Source organism: Apiospora aurea, assembly GCF_038362705.1.
Source record: "Apiospora aurea strain CBS 24483 chromosome Unknown utg000001l_segment0_segment0, whole genome shotgun sequence".
In the NCBI taxonomy this organism is placed as follows: domain Eukaryota; kingdom Fungi; phylum Ascomycota; class Sordariomycetes; order Amphisphaeriales; family Apiosporaceae; genus Apiospora; species Apiospora aurea.
In genome coordinates this window covers 2,813,003-2,826,823 of record NW_027117388.1, presented here as the reverse complement: position 1 = coordinate 2,826,823, position 13,821 = coordinate 2,813,003, and the positions used below count along the sequence as shown (strand labels likewise).

At 53.5% G+C, this 13,821-nt stretch overlaps 7 protein-coding genes across 7 annotated transcripts; 4 read left to right on the top strand and 3 right to left on the bottom strand.

Moving 5' to 3' along the window:
- Window positions 1-660: 660 nt before the first annotated feature.
- PG986_000890 (aquaporin rerated protein) lies at window positions 661-1,657 on the top strand (the record flags this gene model as incomplete). Its single annotated transcript, XM_066837112.1, has 3 exons — window positions 661-972; window positions 1,058-1,361; window positions 1,455-1,657. The coding sequence occupies 3 exons, from the start codon at window positions 661-663 to the stop codon at window positions 1,655-1,657; spliced, it is 819 nt and encodes a 272-aa protein (XP_066706005.1).
- Window positions 1,658-1,834: 177 nt separating this feature from the next.
- On the bottom strand, window positions 1,835-2,722 carry PG986_000889 (3-ketoacyl-CoA reductase; the record flags this gene model as incomplete). Its single annotated transcript, XM_066837111.1, has 1 exon — window positions 1,835-2,722. The coding sequence occupies one exon, from the start codon at window positions 2,720-2,722 to the stop codon at window positions 1,835-1,837; it is 888 nt and encodes a 295-aa protein (XP_066706004.1).
- A 689-nt stretch (window positions 2,723-3,411) lies between these two features.
- On the top strand, window positions 3,412-4,893 carry PG986_000888 (uncharacterized protein; the record flags this gene model as incomplete). The annotated part of the gene is made up of 2 exons (XM_066837110.1): window positions 3,412-3,873; window positions 3,925-4,893. The coding sequence occupies 2 exons, from the start codon at window positions 3,412-3,414 to the stop codon at window positions 4,891-4,893; spliced, it is 1,431 nt and encodes a 476-aa protein (XP_066706003.1).
- Window positions 4,894-5,395: 502 nt separating this feature from the next.
- Window positions 5,396-7,181, top strand: PG986_000887 (uncharacterized protein; the record flags this gene model as incomplete). The annotated part of the gene is made up of 3 exons (XM_066837109.1): window positions 5,396-5,416; window positions 5,516-5,599; window positions 5,700-7,181. The coding sequence occupies 3 exons, from the start codon at window positions 5,396-5,398 to the stop codon at window positions 7,179-7,181; spliced, it is 1,587 nt and encodes a 528-aa protein (XP_066706002.1).
- Window positions 7,182-8,363: 1,182 nt separating this feature from the next.
- PG986_000886 (uncharacterized protein) lies at window positions 8,364-9,533 on the top strand (the record flags this gene model as incomplete). The annotated part of the gene is made up of 1 exon (XM_066837108.1): window positions 8,364-9,533. One exon carries the CDS (start codon window positions 8,364-8,366, stop codon window positions 9,531-9,533), a length of 1,170 nt encoding a protein of 389 aa, XP_066706001.1.
- A 557-nt stretch (window positions 9,534-10,090) lies between these two features.
- On the bottom strand, window positions 10,091-11,448 carry PG986_000885 (uncharacterized protein; the record flags this gene model as incomplete). The annotated part of the gene is made up of 2 exons (XM_066837107.1): window positions 10,091-10,521; window positions 10,581-11,448. The coding sequence occupies 2 exons, from the start codon at window positions 11,446-11,448 to the stop codon at window positions 10,091-10,093; spliced, it is 1,299 nt and encodes a 432-aa protein (XP_066706000.1).
- Window positions 11,449-11,912: 464 nt separating this feature from the next.
- On the bottom strand, window positions 11,913-13,611 carry PG986_000884 (uncharacterized protein; the record flags this gene model as incomplete). Its single annotated transcript, XM_066837106.1, has 5 exons — window positions 11,913-12,167; window positions 12,225-12,287; window positions 12,348-13,013; window positions 13,069-13,133; window positions 13,200-13,611. The coding sequence occupies 5 exons, from the start codon at window positions 13,609-13,611 to the stop codon at window positions 11,913-11,915; spliced, it is 1,461 nt and encodes a 486-aa protein (XP_066705999.1).
- Window positions 13,612-13,821: the final 210 nt, after the last annotated feature.

The following is a 13,821-nucleotide window of genomic DNA, read 5'->3' as shown; positions in this document are numbered from 1 at the left end:
CTTATATAGTCTCGTCTTTAGAAAAGGGTGTTTTTCCATCAAACTGGGTTCGTTCCTAAGGCTTATTGCGATATTTAATAGGCACAGTGTTATATTTTAGCACCGTATCTATATATGGCATATGGCAGTGGTCAGTCCACTCGATGCGGCCGACCATTGCCAAGCATGGAGTCCCCAAGGGGAAAGGAGCATGAACCCTGCCCTGCCCAGGCCCAGACTGTTCTCGATCGCGATAATCCGATGGTGTGGTCAACAGCGGGGGCGGCTATACACTACCGAAAGCCTAGCCGCCTAGCGCCCCCTGGTGCGCCGAGCCGCGCCATCACGACATCACTCGGCTCCTCTAGGATCAGCTTTCGCGTCATCGACCAGTAAACACTGTAGTACGAAAGATTCTAACCGATTGTCGAGATCCGTAGGAGCCTTGGGGTTGGATCATATAGAAGCTGTGGTCTTTTTCTCCCAGTGGAGGAGGAATTTGGATTCACCATGCTGCTTTTCCTCTTTGCCATAGCTTTGTCAGATACGTCAACGTCTGAAAACACATACTCTTGCCAGTTGACTTTGCACCTGCCTCAATTGACCTGGTTGCCCAAGGACCCCGTTTCACCTATGACTATCGGATATTGAAAGAAACGAAAGGAAATATAGAAAGCCACGATGGGCGGCCGTCCCCTTGACGAACGGAGTGGTAACCACCAGCACCACCAGCACCACCACACCTACACCACCAAGCTCCAGCAGCACATTGTTGCCGCCACGGGCGAGTTCGTGGGCACCTTCATGTTTCTCTTCATGGGCTACAGCGGCCATCTCATGGTCCTCGACCAAGTCGGGACGGACAGGACCAGTGTGGCCAACACGTCACTCGGATTCCTGCAGACCATGGTTGTCGGCTTCACGTACGGCCTCTCGTTACTGGTCGCGGTATGGGCATTTTATCGGATCAGTGGAGGTCTCTTCAACCCTGCTGTATGTCTCCCTTCTCCCACCTTTTTCCCCTTTCGCCACCCAACCCCATATGTCGAAAATTGCTCATAGTTAACGAACCACGCAGGTGACGCTGGGGCTCTGCCTAGCGGATCAATTACCCTGGACCCGAGCCGCATTCCTGATGCCCACTCAGCTGATTGCGTGCATGTGCGCCGGCGGTGTTGTGCGTGCCATGTTCCCCGGTAACCTTGCAGGAGTGAACACGATCCTGGCACCCAGGGTCAATATAGCCCAGGGCCTCTTCGCGGAGATCTTCTTCACGGCATACCTGGTCTTTGTGGTGCTTATGCTGGCGGCGGAGAAGTCGCGCGACACCTTCCTGGCGCCTGTCGGGATTGGACTGGCCCTATTGGTAGCCGAGATTCCTGGTAAGTTCACACGGACCAAACCACCTGGTCGGCTGTTCATTTGGATCTTTTATCCAATTTCGTGGAGGTTTCCTACTTACTGATGTATCGCAGGTGTATACTACACTGGTGGTTCGTTGAACCCAGCCCGAAGTTTTGGATGTGCTGTGGCATCGGCCACGTTCCCTGGTTACCATTGGATATACTGGGTTGGGCCATGCCTGGGGGCAGTGTTGGCCGCTGCGTACTTCAGGTTCGTCAAGGCTTGGCACTATGAAGAAGCCAATCCAGGGCAGGATGCCGACTCTGAGGTGTGATCCGTGAACAAAGATCTACGAGTTTTAGGATACATAGAATGCAACCAGCCCAACTTTAAATGTTGCATTTCACTCGAAAGTGGCGGCGCGTACGACAAAGCGTTGGCCACCAGGTGATCGTTCTGTTGCACAGATATACTACTGATAGCATATGAAACGTCTACCCGACTCGCAAACTCACTTCGCCTTTGCATGCTTCTCCACCAAAGCCTTCATGTGTATTCCCATGCCTGCCCGCAGCATCCAGTAGGGCTGCAGAGCGCACAGCCATTCCTGCAGCGAGTGAAGCCAGTACGGCAAGACAGCGCCGCCGGTGCTCGCCGCGGCGCTCTGCACGACCATGCGGGCCATGTCGCGGCTCGAGGGCGTGAAGAGGTTGACGCCGACGCGGTGGCCGTCGCTGTCGGTGTCGCCGATGATGCTCGCGACGACGTGCACGTGGGCGCCCTCGGCGTGCAGCTCCGTGTCGAGGGCCAGGCTGAAGGCGCGCAGGTAGCCCTTGGTGCCCGCGTAGACGGCGGCGTAGGGCAGGCCCATGTCGGCGAGCGAGCCGGCGTTGATGACGAAGCTGGGGTCTTTGGGACCACCGGCGGCGGCGTTCGCCTTTAGGGCGGGCAGGAGGGCATGGGTGAGGTGCGTCATGAAGGTCACGTTCACGTTGAGCACGGTGCTGACGTCCTGCGCGGTCTGTTGGTCGAAGGGCTTGAAGCCCGCGGGGGCGTGGCCGGTGCCCACGTTGTTCACGAGGACCCGGACGTTGAGCGACTCGAGGTCGGCGATGGCCGCGCGCGTCTGGGCGTAGGATTCTGGATTGAACGCCGTGCTGGCGTCCAGGAGCAGCGTTTTGATCTGGACGCCATGATCGGCTCGCAAGGTGTTGGCGAGCTCTTCAAGGCGGCTCTCGCTTCGTCCGTGTACGACGAGATTAAAGCCGCGGCTGCAGAGCTCGTGGGCGACGTCGCGACCAATTCCCGTGGTGGCGCCAGTGAGAACAGCCCATGCTGCGCCTGTTGTGCTCCGTGGCTGTGCCAACACATTGGACGGAGTTGAGGGAAAGATGCCCATCTCGTCTGCGATTCTGCCAACGACCCCTGGTTTATATGAAGAGGTATGAAAATCAAATGAGAGCTGGACAGACCCAGGTGCGCTTCATTCCGCGTGGATCAGGCTCTAATACCTAGAATTGAGAGGATTGCACTGCGCCGCGAAAGGTGCTGGTTCGTAATGCTCGCTTCGGCGAGATGCATCTCTCCGAGATTGCATGCTTTTCTACTGTATGCTCCGAACCAACAGCACCGCGTCTCCCATTGTTGTCCAACCGCCAGGGCCGAAATGGAACGAGCTTGGATCAAATGCTTACATTTGTTTTGATGCTGGTAGCATATCTGCAATAGTTTTCAAGCTTCGTGGCATTTGCTAGCACATCCAGGATGTGGTCTCGAGAACCGGACATCAACCCATGGAAGATCAGGGACCCCTGTAGGATACATGTTACCCCACGGTTTAGTGCATCCAACCAACCCCGCTGCCGGTCTCACCAATGCGTGTCTCCAGATGATATCATCGACCGACCCAACAAAAAGCCAGCTGCCCACCATCCCATTGAGACCATACGACCTAACCTAGTAAAGTACCAATACCCGATCTTGTCTCGTCTCGACCCTTCTGTCCAAGTCAGCCAATAAGAACTCGCAACCCCCAATCATCCGGTATCGATCGCATCTATTGACAGACCCCCGACGCGAGCAACATCAATGGCAGGCACAGGGGCTCGCCCTCCTTGGGGCCTGCAATGGCGTTCCAGCACCGCCTTCATACTCGCCACTGTTGCAATCGGCCTGTTCACCGACCTCTTCCTGTATGGCCTGGTGGTGCCAGTGCTGCCATTCTTGCTGCGCGACAGAATCTCTATACCAGACGATGAAATTCAATCCTACTCTTCGGACTTGTTGGCGGTCTACGCGGGTGTGCAGTTACTGTGTTCAGTCCCCGCCGGGTGGATTGCCGACAAGACCAACTCACGACAGGCCCCTTTCTTGTGCGGCCTTACTGCCTTGCTTGGCGCGACCATCCTGCTAGCAGTAGGCCAAAGCATAGGCGTTCTCGTGATTGCCAGAGCGCTTCAGGGCATGAGTGCTTCCGTCGTTTGGACCGTAGGTCTCGCAATGATCAGGGACACAGTCGGGCCCCAAAATCTCGGCAAGGCCATAGGAACGGTAAGTTATCCCAGGTTCCCTCACAAGAAGACAACATACTCACGCCACTAGATCTTCTCGTTCATCTCGGTAGGCCCCCTGATCGCACCTGTAGTAGGAGGGATACTTTACGATAAGATCGGTTACGCAGGCGTCTTTGGAGTCGGCTCCGCTCTTCTGGGTGTTGATTTCGTCATGCGCTTGCTAGTCGTTGAGAAAAAGACCGCGGCGGAGTATGGCAGCCACCCCGAGAACGAGAACGATGGCACCGATTCCGCGGCGGACGAGGCGACCGACGAACCAACCGAAGAGGATGCACTTCTGCAGCGCAAGCAGGATGAACGATACGAGATAGACGGGGAACCTAACCGGCTCATTCGCGCGATTCCTGTCTTGTACTGCTTGCGTAACCCCCGCCTTCTTGTCGCTTTCATCATGGCGTTTGCACAGGCTGCGCTACTAGCGGCCTTTGACGCAACCATCCCGACCGAGGCTCGGGACCTGTTTGGGTTCTCGTCTCTGCAGGCCGGGCTTCTGTTCATCGCTCTCAACATCCCTTGTCTGCTTCTCGGCCCAGTGGCGGGGTGGGCTGTCGACCGATTTGGCACCAAGCCCGCGGCCGTGATTGGGTTTGGCTACCTCGTGCCCGTCCTGCTACTACTCCGCCTCCCGCCGGAGCAGCATGTTGATCGATCGGGCAATATCGCACTGTACTGTGCCCTGCTCGCCCTCAACGGAGTTGGGCTGGCGATCATCGACTCGCCCAGTTTCGTCGAGGCGAGCGATGTGGTGCAGCGGTATGATAAAGCGAACCCCGGCTTCTTTGGGGCGAACGGCCCCTATGCGCAACTGTACGGATTCAACTCGCTTTTCTTTTGCGCAGGCCTCACGCTGGGGCCAATCATCAGCGGCACCTTGCGCGACCGGATTGGTTATGGTAATATGAATGCCGTCCTGGCGGGCGCAGCTGGGTTCACGGCCGTCATATCCTACTTTGTGATTGGCGGAAAGCCAAGAATAGGATTCGGGCGGACTCAGTAGACGTGAAGCTATCTAGAAGTACATGTACACGGGATATACCATATCCATGCTTAGCAAACCTTTCATAGCTACAGACCACATGCAATCAATTGCCCATCAGCGTGCACACGTCCCTGGATAGGCGGCAAGCCAATCAATCCGTTCTCACCGCCTGGACGATAAGCGCACGGGCGTCCCCAAAAGACGGCAGAATGGGCGCCAAGATTTCGCAGAAAATAGAAAATTTCAGAGGGGCCAGAAAAAACCAGCGGAATGCAACCAATCAGAACTCGCGATTCTGCTCTGCCTGCCCAGTCGAAGGATGGAAGGCGGGAAACTACTGGCTGGTTTTTCTCCATCCATCAGCGAAGCTACAAACAAACTTTGGCAAAAAAGTTGGCCTTGATTTGATCAGATCATCATATCGGCCCAAGCCTTCAGCATTCCTTCTCTTCCGGATCAATCCCACGATCCCGCCAAAGACACTTGCATAGTGGATAGATTGTGTTCTGCTCAATCAATCATGGCTGAGTCTTCGCTGCAGGTTCGTTTATCCGCGACTCCGCCACTGTCCTTGTTCTGCTTTCCGCGGCTCCAGAACTTCGAGAAGAGCATAAGCACTGAACCACAGCCACACATATAGGAGCGCCTGCGCGACCATGCCAAAGCCTTCGATGGCCTGTTGTCCCTGATCCCGGCCAAGATGTACTACGGCGAAGAGTCTGGTGTATGTATAGCGTGCCGTCCCTATCCCGCTTGACTGCGCTCTGCAGACGTTGTTGCCATTTAGCATCATCCAGTTGCTAATGCGTGCCGTCTCCTCGCAGGACCAAGGGCAAAAGAAGAAGCAGACCAAAGCCGAAGCCAAAGAGGCGAGGCGAAACAAGCTCGATCCCGACAGTGAACTCAACAAGAGCGTGAAGGAGATCATGGACGAGCAGGCCATAAAGAAGCGAAAGCGGGACCAAGGCGAGGCCGTCTCCGAGGACGACTGGTCCGACGTCGAAGGCGTCGAGTACGAAAAGCCCGGCCAAGGTTTGAAGCAAAAGAAGAAGCAAAAGACGACCGAAGAAGAGACGGAGGCTTCCGCCAAGGAGCGCCGCAAGGAAGAGAAGAAGCAGGGCAAGAAGGACCGCAAGGCAGAGCGCAAGGCGCTTCGAGAGGAAGAGGCTGCCTTCGAAAGAAGGAACGTCAAGTCCGGCGTCAACAAGGTCAAGCTCGGTCCGAGAGAGGCGAAATCCGCCACACAACCCAAACCGGACGAGAAGCTCGAGACCCAACCTAGTCAGTCTGTCGAGCAAGATGACGAGGAGACCACAGCCACTGAGCCAGCTGATATGCAGAAAGTCGACGTATCGGGTCTCGCGGCCGAAAATAAAGACCAAGAATCCGGCTCAACCTCCGACTCCCCATCTGCACCGGCCTCGCCCGTCTTTGATCCTAACGGTACACCCGCCGACCCTACTGAGCAAGCACCGAGCACCAACACATCCATTTCCTCTACGGTCGCGCCGTCCGAGAAACCGAAGCACATCAAAATCCCCTCAGACACCACCGCGTTGCGTGCCCGTCTTGCCGCCCGGATAACAGCTCTTCGGGAAGCCCGAAAAGCAGATGGTCCTGACGGAAAGCCGATCCGCACACGCCAAGAGCTCATCGAGTCCCGCCGGCAGAAGCAGGTGGAGCGAAAGGCGCATAAACAAGAGCTTCGCCAAAAGGCCAAGGCGGAGGAAGAGTTGAAGAGAGAAGAGGCTCTCGCGTCAGCCCGCAATTCTCCAGGCAGCATGCTTAGCCCTGCCGTCGACATGGCAGACAACAACTTCGCCTTTGGACGCGTCGCTTTCGAAGATGGGGCTCGGCTATCTCATGACCTGAAACACGTTCTCAACAATGCCAAGAAGAAGGGGCCATCTGACCCCAAGACGGCCCTCCTGAAGTTCCAAAACGAAAAGAAACGCCTGGAGAATATGGACGAGGAGAAGCGCAAGGACATTGAGGAGAAGGAGGCCTGGTTGACTGCCCGGAAACGAGCCGAGGGCGAGAAGATAAGAGATGACGAGAAGCTCTTGAAGAAGGCCGTGAAGCGCAAGGAGACTACCAAGAAGAGGAGCGAGAAGGCGTGGGCCGAGAGGGCCGAAGGTGTCCAGAAGAGCATCAAGCAACGCCAGCACAAGCGCGAGGCCAACATCCGGGAGCGAAAGGAGTCCAAGATGCTTGGCAAGGCAGGCAAGAAGAAGGCCGGTCCCAAGAAGAAGACGGGTGGCCGTGCGGGCTTCGAAGGAGCCTTTGCCGGCGGCAAGAGAAAATAATTGTTTGCTGTGAATGATAGCAAAGGGGGAAAAGTTGCTGCCTTGGGTGTGTGAGGAGCATCAGGGCTCACCACGGCCTTCCTACCTACTTAGTGTACATACTCTTGCATGTTCCAGGGCATTTCAGCGGGCGTAATTGATTTTGATGGACACCTTATTCTTTGTTCTTGCTACACATGCCTCTCAGGCTCTGAATTACTAAAGGAAGTTTTAATCATCATCTGATGCCTCGCTGTTTGAAGCAAGCCAGCCCGTTGAAGCGGATACCTACACTCCTGGGGCCTTGTTATATGTTATGCATCCATTGGTAGCCCTTTTGTCTTTTAAAGACAAGCACCTTACGTCTTAATTATGCAGAATCTGGTTTCTTTATAATAGTCATCGAACAGTTTATGTAATTGTGTCATATTTGCGGTGAAGTAGAGGCATGGGTTTGCGGGGCAGCTATTGAACCAGAAACATATAGAGGGAGGTACGTCCAAAGAACCAAGTCACTTCACAGAAGCAATCCCAAGACCCTGCAAGCACGCAGGACAATGAAAAGGGGGAAACACGTAATGAGATTGCCTAGCACACACGCGAGGTAGGAATGCAAATGCCACCGTTTGAAACACGTCTTTGTGAAATATCCAACGCTTGTTGGTTTGCCCCTCCAGATTGAATCACTTGATTGAAAGTGAAGGCAAAGGCAGGCGAAGGTGAGCAAAGATTGGGTCCATTTGGGCTAACACGTGATGCCAAAGTTTAATCCAACGTCGTCGCCTAGATCTCTTTTGATTTCTCCCAATTCAATAAGCCACGTTAGCTGTTGCCCGTGTCTCTCTCGTTTAGGAGACCATTTGAACCTTCCTTCCCCCTCCCTCAGTCTCAGCGAGGAGTTCCAAGTTGGCCAGTGAAGGAGATCCCTCTCGATGATGAACAAGTTAAAAATCAGCATCGCACCAGGCCCCGCTTCGGCAAGCACAAAGAGCGGCTCTTTCAAAGGCAGCTAGGTTGGTCGTCAACAACAACAATGCATTCATCTGCCTCGGAAAATCTGGTTACGATCGTTTTCCTCCCTCATCGGTTTATCTGAGCCTCCTCCAGATTTCAACCCTTCTTTTCCACACAAAAACAACCGCATTCATTGCAGTGCCTGATCTGACCAGCACGTGACACGTGACACTGGAGATGGATACCGACATGGCAACCCAATTGGCCAGCGCCCAGGCCGCCCTCGCCAAGCGGGATGCCCGCATTCGCCAACTGGAGGACTTCGCGAAAAACAGCGAGGCGACCCGCATCAAGGAGACGTACGAGAAGATCGTCAAGGATGTCAAGAAGGACAGGGACCAAGCCCGCCAGGATGCTGCCCAACGAATCAAGGCTCTGGAAGCCGAAGTCGGCCAGCTGCGGCAGATTAAGACGCTGGACGGCGAGGTCAACCACCTCCGACAGTCGATAGAGGGGCCGTCTACTGCAACCGGCACGCCTCCAAAGCCGGTGCATGCGGGCTCCAACGGCGACGGCGACGTGGTGCAAATGACGCGCGCTCAGATTGAGTATAGTGAGCGCAAGTACAAGCAGCTGAAGGAAGAGTCTTCTCGGCAGAAGCTTCAGCTCGAGATCCTCAATGCCCAACTTACCGTCGACCAACCTTCTAATCAGTACATCGTTGTTCAATGGAACCAGCTGCGCGACCAAGTACGCCAGCTCTCCTTGGAGCGCTTCAACGACGTTAAGCCACTCGACAGCATATCGGAAGACGACGGAAAGACACTCGAAAAGTTATCGATTCACTACCGCACCTTTCTCAGCACTGAGCGCATGCCCTGCTACTTATTCCGCTCCCTGATCTGGCGGCTCATCTGCGACCAGCTCTTTATCAACTTCAGTCTCGTGTGGGGACGGCAGGTGTGCGACAACCTCAACAACATGGGGAACGCCCTGTGGAAGACGGGCAAAATCAGCCAGTTCGAGTTTCAGGGCTGGCGCGTTCACACCGCGCGATTGGTCCACAAAAGCCACGACATCGATGAGTCGGTTGTCGATACGGTAGCGTCCAAGATCCAGGACGTCATGGTGCGGTTTGCCTCGGGCAGCGATGCACTGAAGCTGCACAGCAAAATTCGGGAAATCGTCAGGCTGGCAGCAGATATGGGATCGACTTTCGCTAGGACCAAAGTCATACCACTGATGACCAACGAGCCCAGGAGTAATCTGACGCACGGGTTTCAGTGCAACGCAAACACCATGAACGAGGCGGGCCAGGTTATCAAAGACGGCAAAGTCAGCTTGATGATAACACCCTGCCTGCTGGAAAGAGACGGCGACGAATACTCTTTGCTTGCCAAGGCCGACGTAGTCTCATGATCACGCCACTTTGAAGCTTCCTTACATTAGGGAGATTGTCATGATTACTGAGCGAGCGAATGATTTACCACTTCTTCTCTTCTTTTTTTTCACAAATCCAATACCGGATGCAGTTGTAACTACGTAGATACAACAGAGCCCAGATGGTACTGCTTAATAATAGCGATATGCACTTGACATCGAACTACTTGGACGTTCCAAGCGCCTCCTGATCGGAATCCTGATGGCCAGATCTTTTACGTTATAAGGCCTATATGGCGCTCAAGACGCTCTGACAACGTAGAATAAAAACGGGCTATATCTGCATCGCCCTGTCGACAACATCTGCAAAGCAGTACATTATTTGGTACTGCCACTCCAGCAGAAAAATCGCTGTACTAATCGCGTACACGCCCAGCTAACCTATCGACACTGGCGACATTATCACCAACAGCGGTTCCTTCAATGGTGTTGCTGACGTCGTACTGTTGCCGACTTTGACTCCTTATGCCGTCGTTTATGCCGTTGCCAAGATAGCACGTTGTCGATCTTTTTTTTCTCTTTTTTTTTTTTTTTTTTCAGCAGCATACACCGGCCTTCACTAGAGTAATGGCCTGATCGTAGTTCTTTCCCTCGGCATCACCAGCCTTGGTCAGTCCCGGGCGTGTGGTGAATTCCACGATACTATTGCCTTCTCTGAGTTGATTGGTCATCTCCATCGCCTCTTCGTTGAAGCGGACTGCCGGAGAATCTGGTCCACGACGTAGAATCCTGTAGATGGCTTTTGACTGGGCAAATATGCTTGCAAGTCCAGCAGCTCTCTGAGAGATCACGACGAGCTGTGCACGGAATATGGCCTGGTCTCGCGTCGTCAGGTGTTTTTGTGGCAGCTTAGTTGCTAGGTTGCCGACAATCTTCTCTGTGCATTGTTTCGCTCGGTCCTCGGTTCTCCCTCTATCCAGGTAGATCGCGGTCTCGGCACGCCAACTGATGTATACTACGTCCGTGGCTGTGGACCTGGAGGTTAGTCGGCTATTTGTGTATTCCAACAGAGGAAACCAGACTTACGGGACATATTGTTTCGTACACACTTCGCGACTTCTTGTGTACCCTTGCCGTAGATACTGAAGCTGTCCAGGAAGACGTTCTCAATGATGACGTGCCAGATGACAGCACGAAAGAAGAACGGGGCCAAGGTCCGGTTCTCAATATAGTCTCCAGCGTTGCCGCAAATGGAGTGATAGAGCGTCTTCTGGTTGTGGGAGAAACTCTTCATCTGCAAATGTGCTCGGAAGTACTCGGACGAGATCTCAACGATGGCGTTGTCCAGTTGTGTCCATTTTCCCACAACCGTGGAATCGTCCACTTCGAAACTGGGCTTGGACTGCTTGTAAACTTCTAGCTCCGACAATGCAAGACTGTATGCAGACTCGAGCTCGACGCACTGTTTCCTGGCCGCGTCCTCGGACTCCTCGGATGCGCTGAGGTTGGACTTGAGCAACTGGACGGTTTCATCGGCAGTGCGCCGCATCTCCGAGATCATACTCTTCAAGGTCACCTTTTGGGCCTCGAGCTCTCGGTTGCGTCCTTGGAGTCGGTGGATATCGCCATGGAGTCTCAAGATTTCTTCGTGCTGAGTCTGCATGTATTCCGTTTCGCTTTCGTATTGATTGCTGGTGACGTTCATAATTGCCTCGTGGGTCTCGCGGTACTCATTCATTTTCGCCTGGTGCGCAGCCTGTCTCTCCTCCAGCACATTACTGATGTCGCCTTCATGAGGCTGTCCGGCCTCGCTTGCGCGTGAAGTGACATGTTTGTCTATTTTCTTAGTCAAGCGATTATCTGGACGCACATCGTGGAGACCACCCGGCGCATCTTCCTCGCTCTTGATCCGAACAGGCGAGTCGTTGTCGTGACGATCATGTTGGTCGGACATCTTGAACAGTTTGTCGCCTTTACGCCTCTTGTGTTGGTCAGATACCAAATAACTCCAGCATGAACAAAATATTCTTGAGGTTTGGAGCTTTTGGTGAATGTTCTGGATCCAATCTTGTGTTTTGCCACGGAAAGAAATGATGCCAATGATTGGATTGATTGAATGGAATAATCCGTGGTTCCATTGCAATCCTAGTAATTCACTCTTGTCTGGACTCGCTGCGCACTCGCCACTCATTCTTGCAAGAGACAAAGCTACTCTAATGGCAATGACGGTCAGGTAGAAAACAATAGAGACAAATTCGCTTCTCCGCGAACTTTCTGTGATTCTTTTGATTACCACTGACCACCTAGCTACCTAATTACACAGGTAGACCATGCCATTACGGCATTACTACATTCATTCGTGTATTCGGCACTGCTCACTCTGCCTAAGCAAATCCTGCCATACGAGATCCCAGTGCCTTACTCCATCCTCGACCTTTTCAGACTCTGTTGGCGCCATGCAGTTCCCACAAGATAATCAAGCAGCAACAAGCCTGTGGCGAGAACACACATACCTCCCAGAAAAGTAAAGGTCCAGCCAATACCCATAGCACCGAACATGTCCTCCATAAAAGCAATGACAATCGCCGCGAGTGTACATCTCACGATGTTACTCGACGCTTGTGCCGCTGCTGGTGTCCGGTGGTTCTTGTCCGCAAGCAATGTGTTATACACCTGTTAACTGATGAGTATCATGGCAGCTTGGTTTATCAGTCAGATGGTTAAACTCACACTGAAGTCTAGCTGCATGCTCAAACCAGCAACAAATTGCAAGGTAAGAGGAAGCGCAATATGCTAAGGCAAGTACATAAGCATGATAACATGGGGCGTGGGAGGGCTTGACGGTACACTAACCTTGCGAAGCTGTAACACCCAACCAAAGGCCACCACTGACACGGTCGTCAGAATCATGGGCGCCCAGATGACACCAAGCCGCGCCGTTTCGATGGGGAAACTGTCCAAGTCGTCGCCAGAAGCTTTATTGGTGGGAAGCCCACGCCGAGTCCTCGCCTTGCGATAGGCATTGTCTAGCAACGGACCAGAGAAGAAGGTCGATACGGTCCCGCCTAGGCCAAACGGCAAGTATATCAGACCGGTTTGCCATTGATTCAGCCCGTAAATGTCGATGAACAGCACCGAGAGCGACGCGTTTACGCACGTGTATATGACGTACAGGATGCCACAAGCGAGGATTACGGTAGCATTGTCCTTGCGCACGAGGATGCGCAAAGACTTGAGGGGGTTCGGTATTCCCCATACCGTGGCTGTATCACAGTCATCCTCCTTCCAATGCCGCATCATGGCAGGTATCGGCAACCGCAAATGCTTAGGCGGTCGCATCGACCCATTCCCGACGATCTTCCGCGATGTCTCGGGTAGAAGAAATACCACCAATGCCAGGCACGTACTTGATGCTATTGCCAGGAACCAAAATATCCACGTCCAGCCGGCATCATACGTCAAAGCCCCTCCAAGGATAGGGCCAACACTCGGTGTGATTGTGATTTTGCAGAGTATTAGCTGGCAATACATAGGGAGCAAATCTGTAGCCTTACGCGCAAGAGACGGCGCTAACGAAGGTTCCTCTCTCGGCAGGAGATGCAATGTCCGTAATCACGCCGTATGCTACAGAGAATGTTCCTAGAATCGGGTCAGCAGTAATTTCTTTCTTCGGTCCTAGAGGAGTCGGTTGTGGACTCTATGTACCAGATATCGCCAATGCCTGCAAGACTCGTAGTCCCAAGAGAGCCGGGTACGTTTTTGCTAGAGCTATTGCAGCGTTGCTAACAATGTATATGGTCAAGACCAGGATATAGACAGGTCGGCGACCCAGAACATCCGCAGCGTCCCCTACTAGCGTTGGGGCTATCGTAGCAACCGCCATGTAGGAAGTGATTGTCAGGTTGATCTTGTCAACCGAGACAGACAATGATTCGGATAATAGATGCAAGGCCGGATAGTATATGAAGCTGCTCACGGTAGAGAACCACGCCGCGAATGAGACGACGGAGACGATGCACCATTTCTCCGCATGACTGAATGCGCTGTAAGGGACATGCACCTCCTCTCTGTCATGGTAGGGATGGTTCTCCTGGTTTTCCATATCTTGCAAAGGCATGACCCGAGTCAGTTTAGTAAAGCAGACGACGAGCAATTGGATTGGTATCACGCGGGTGACGAGAAAGAGAAGCCGAATAATGGCATGCGAATGGGGGAGGGGTGCTTCCGGAGGGTGCAACCCCTGTCCGAACCCCGCACAGCAGCATCCCGGGACGTACGATACGGACCAACCACCCGGTACTGATTGATATGCATTCCACAAGTACTC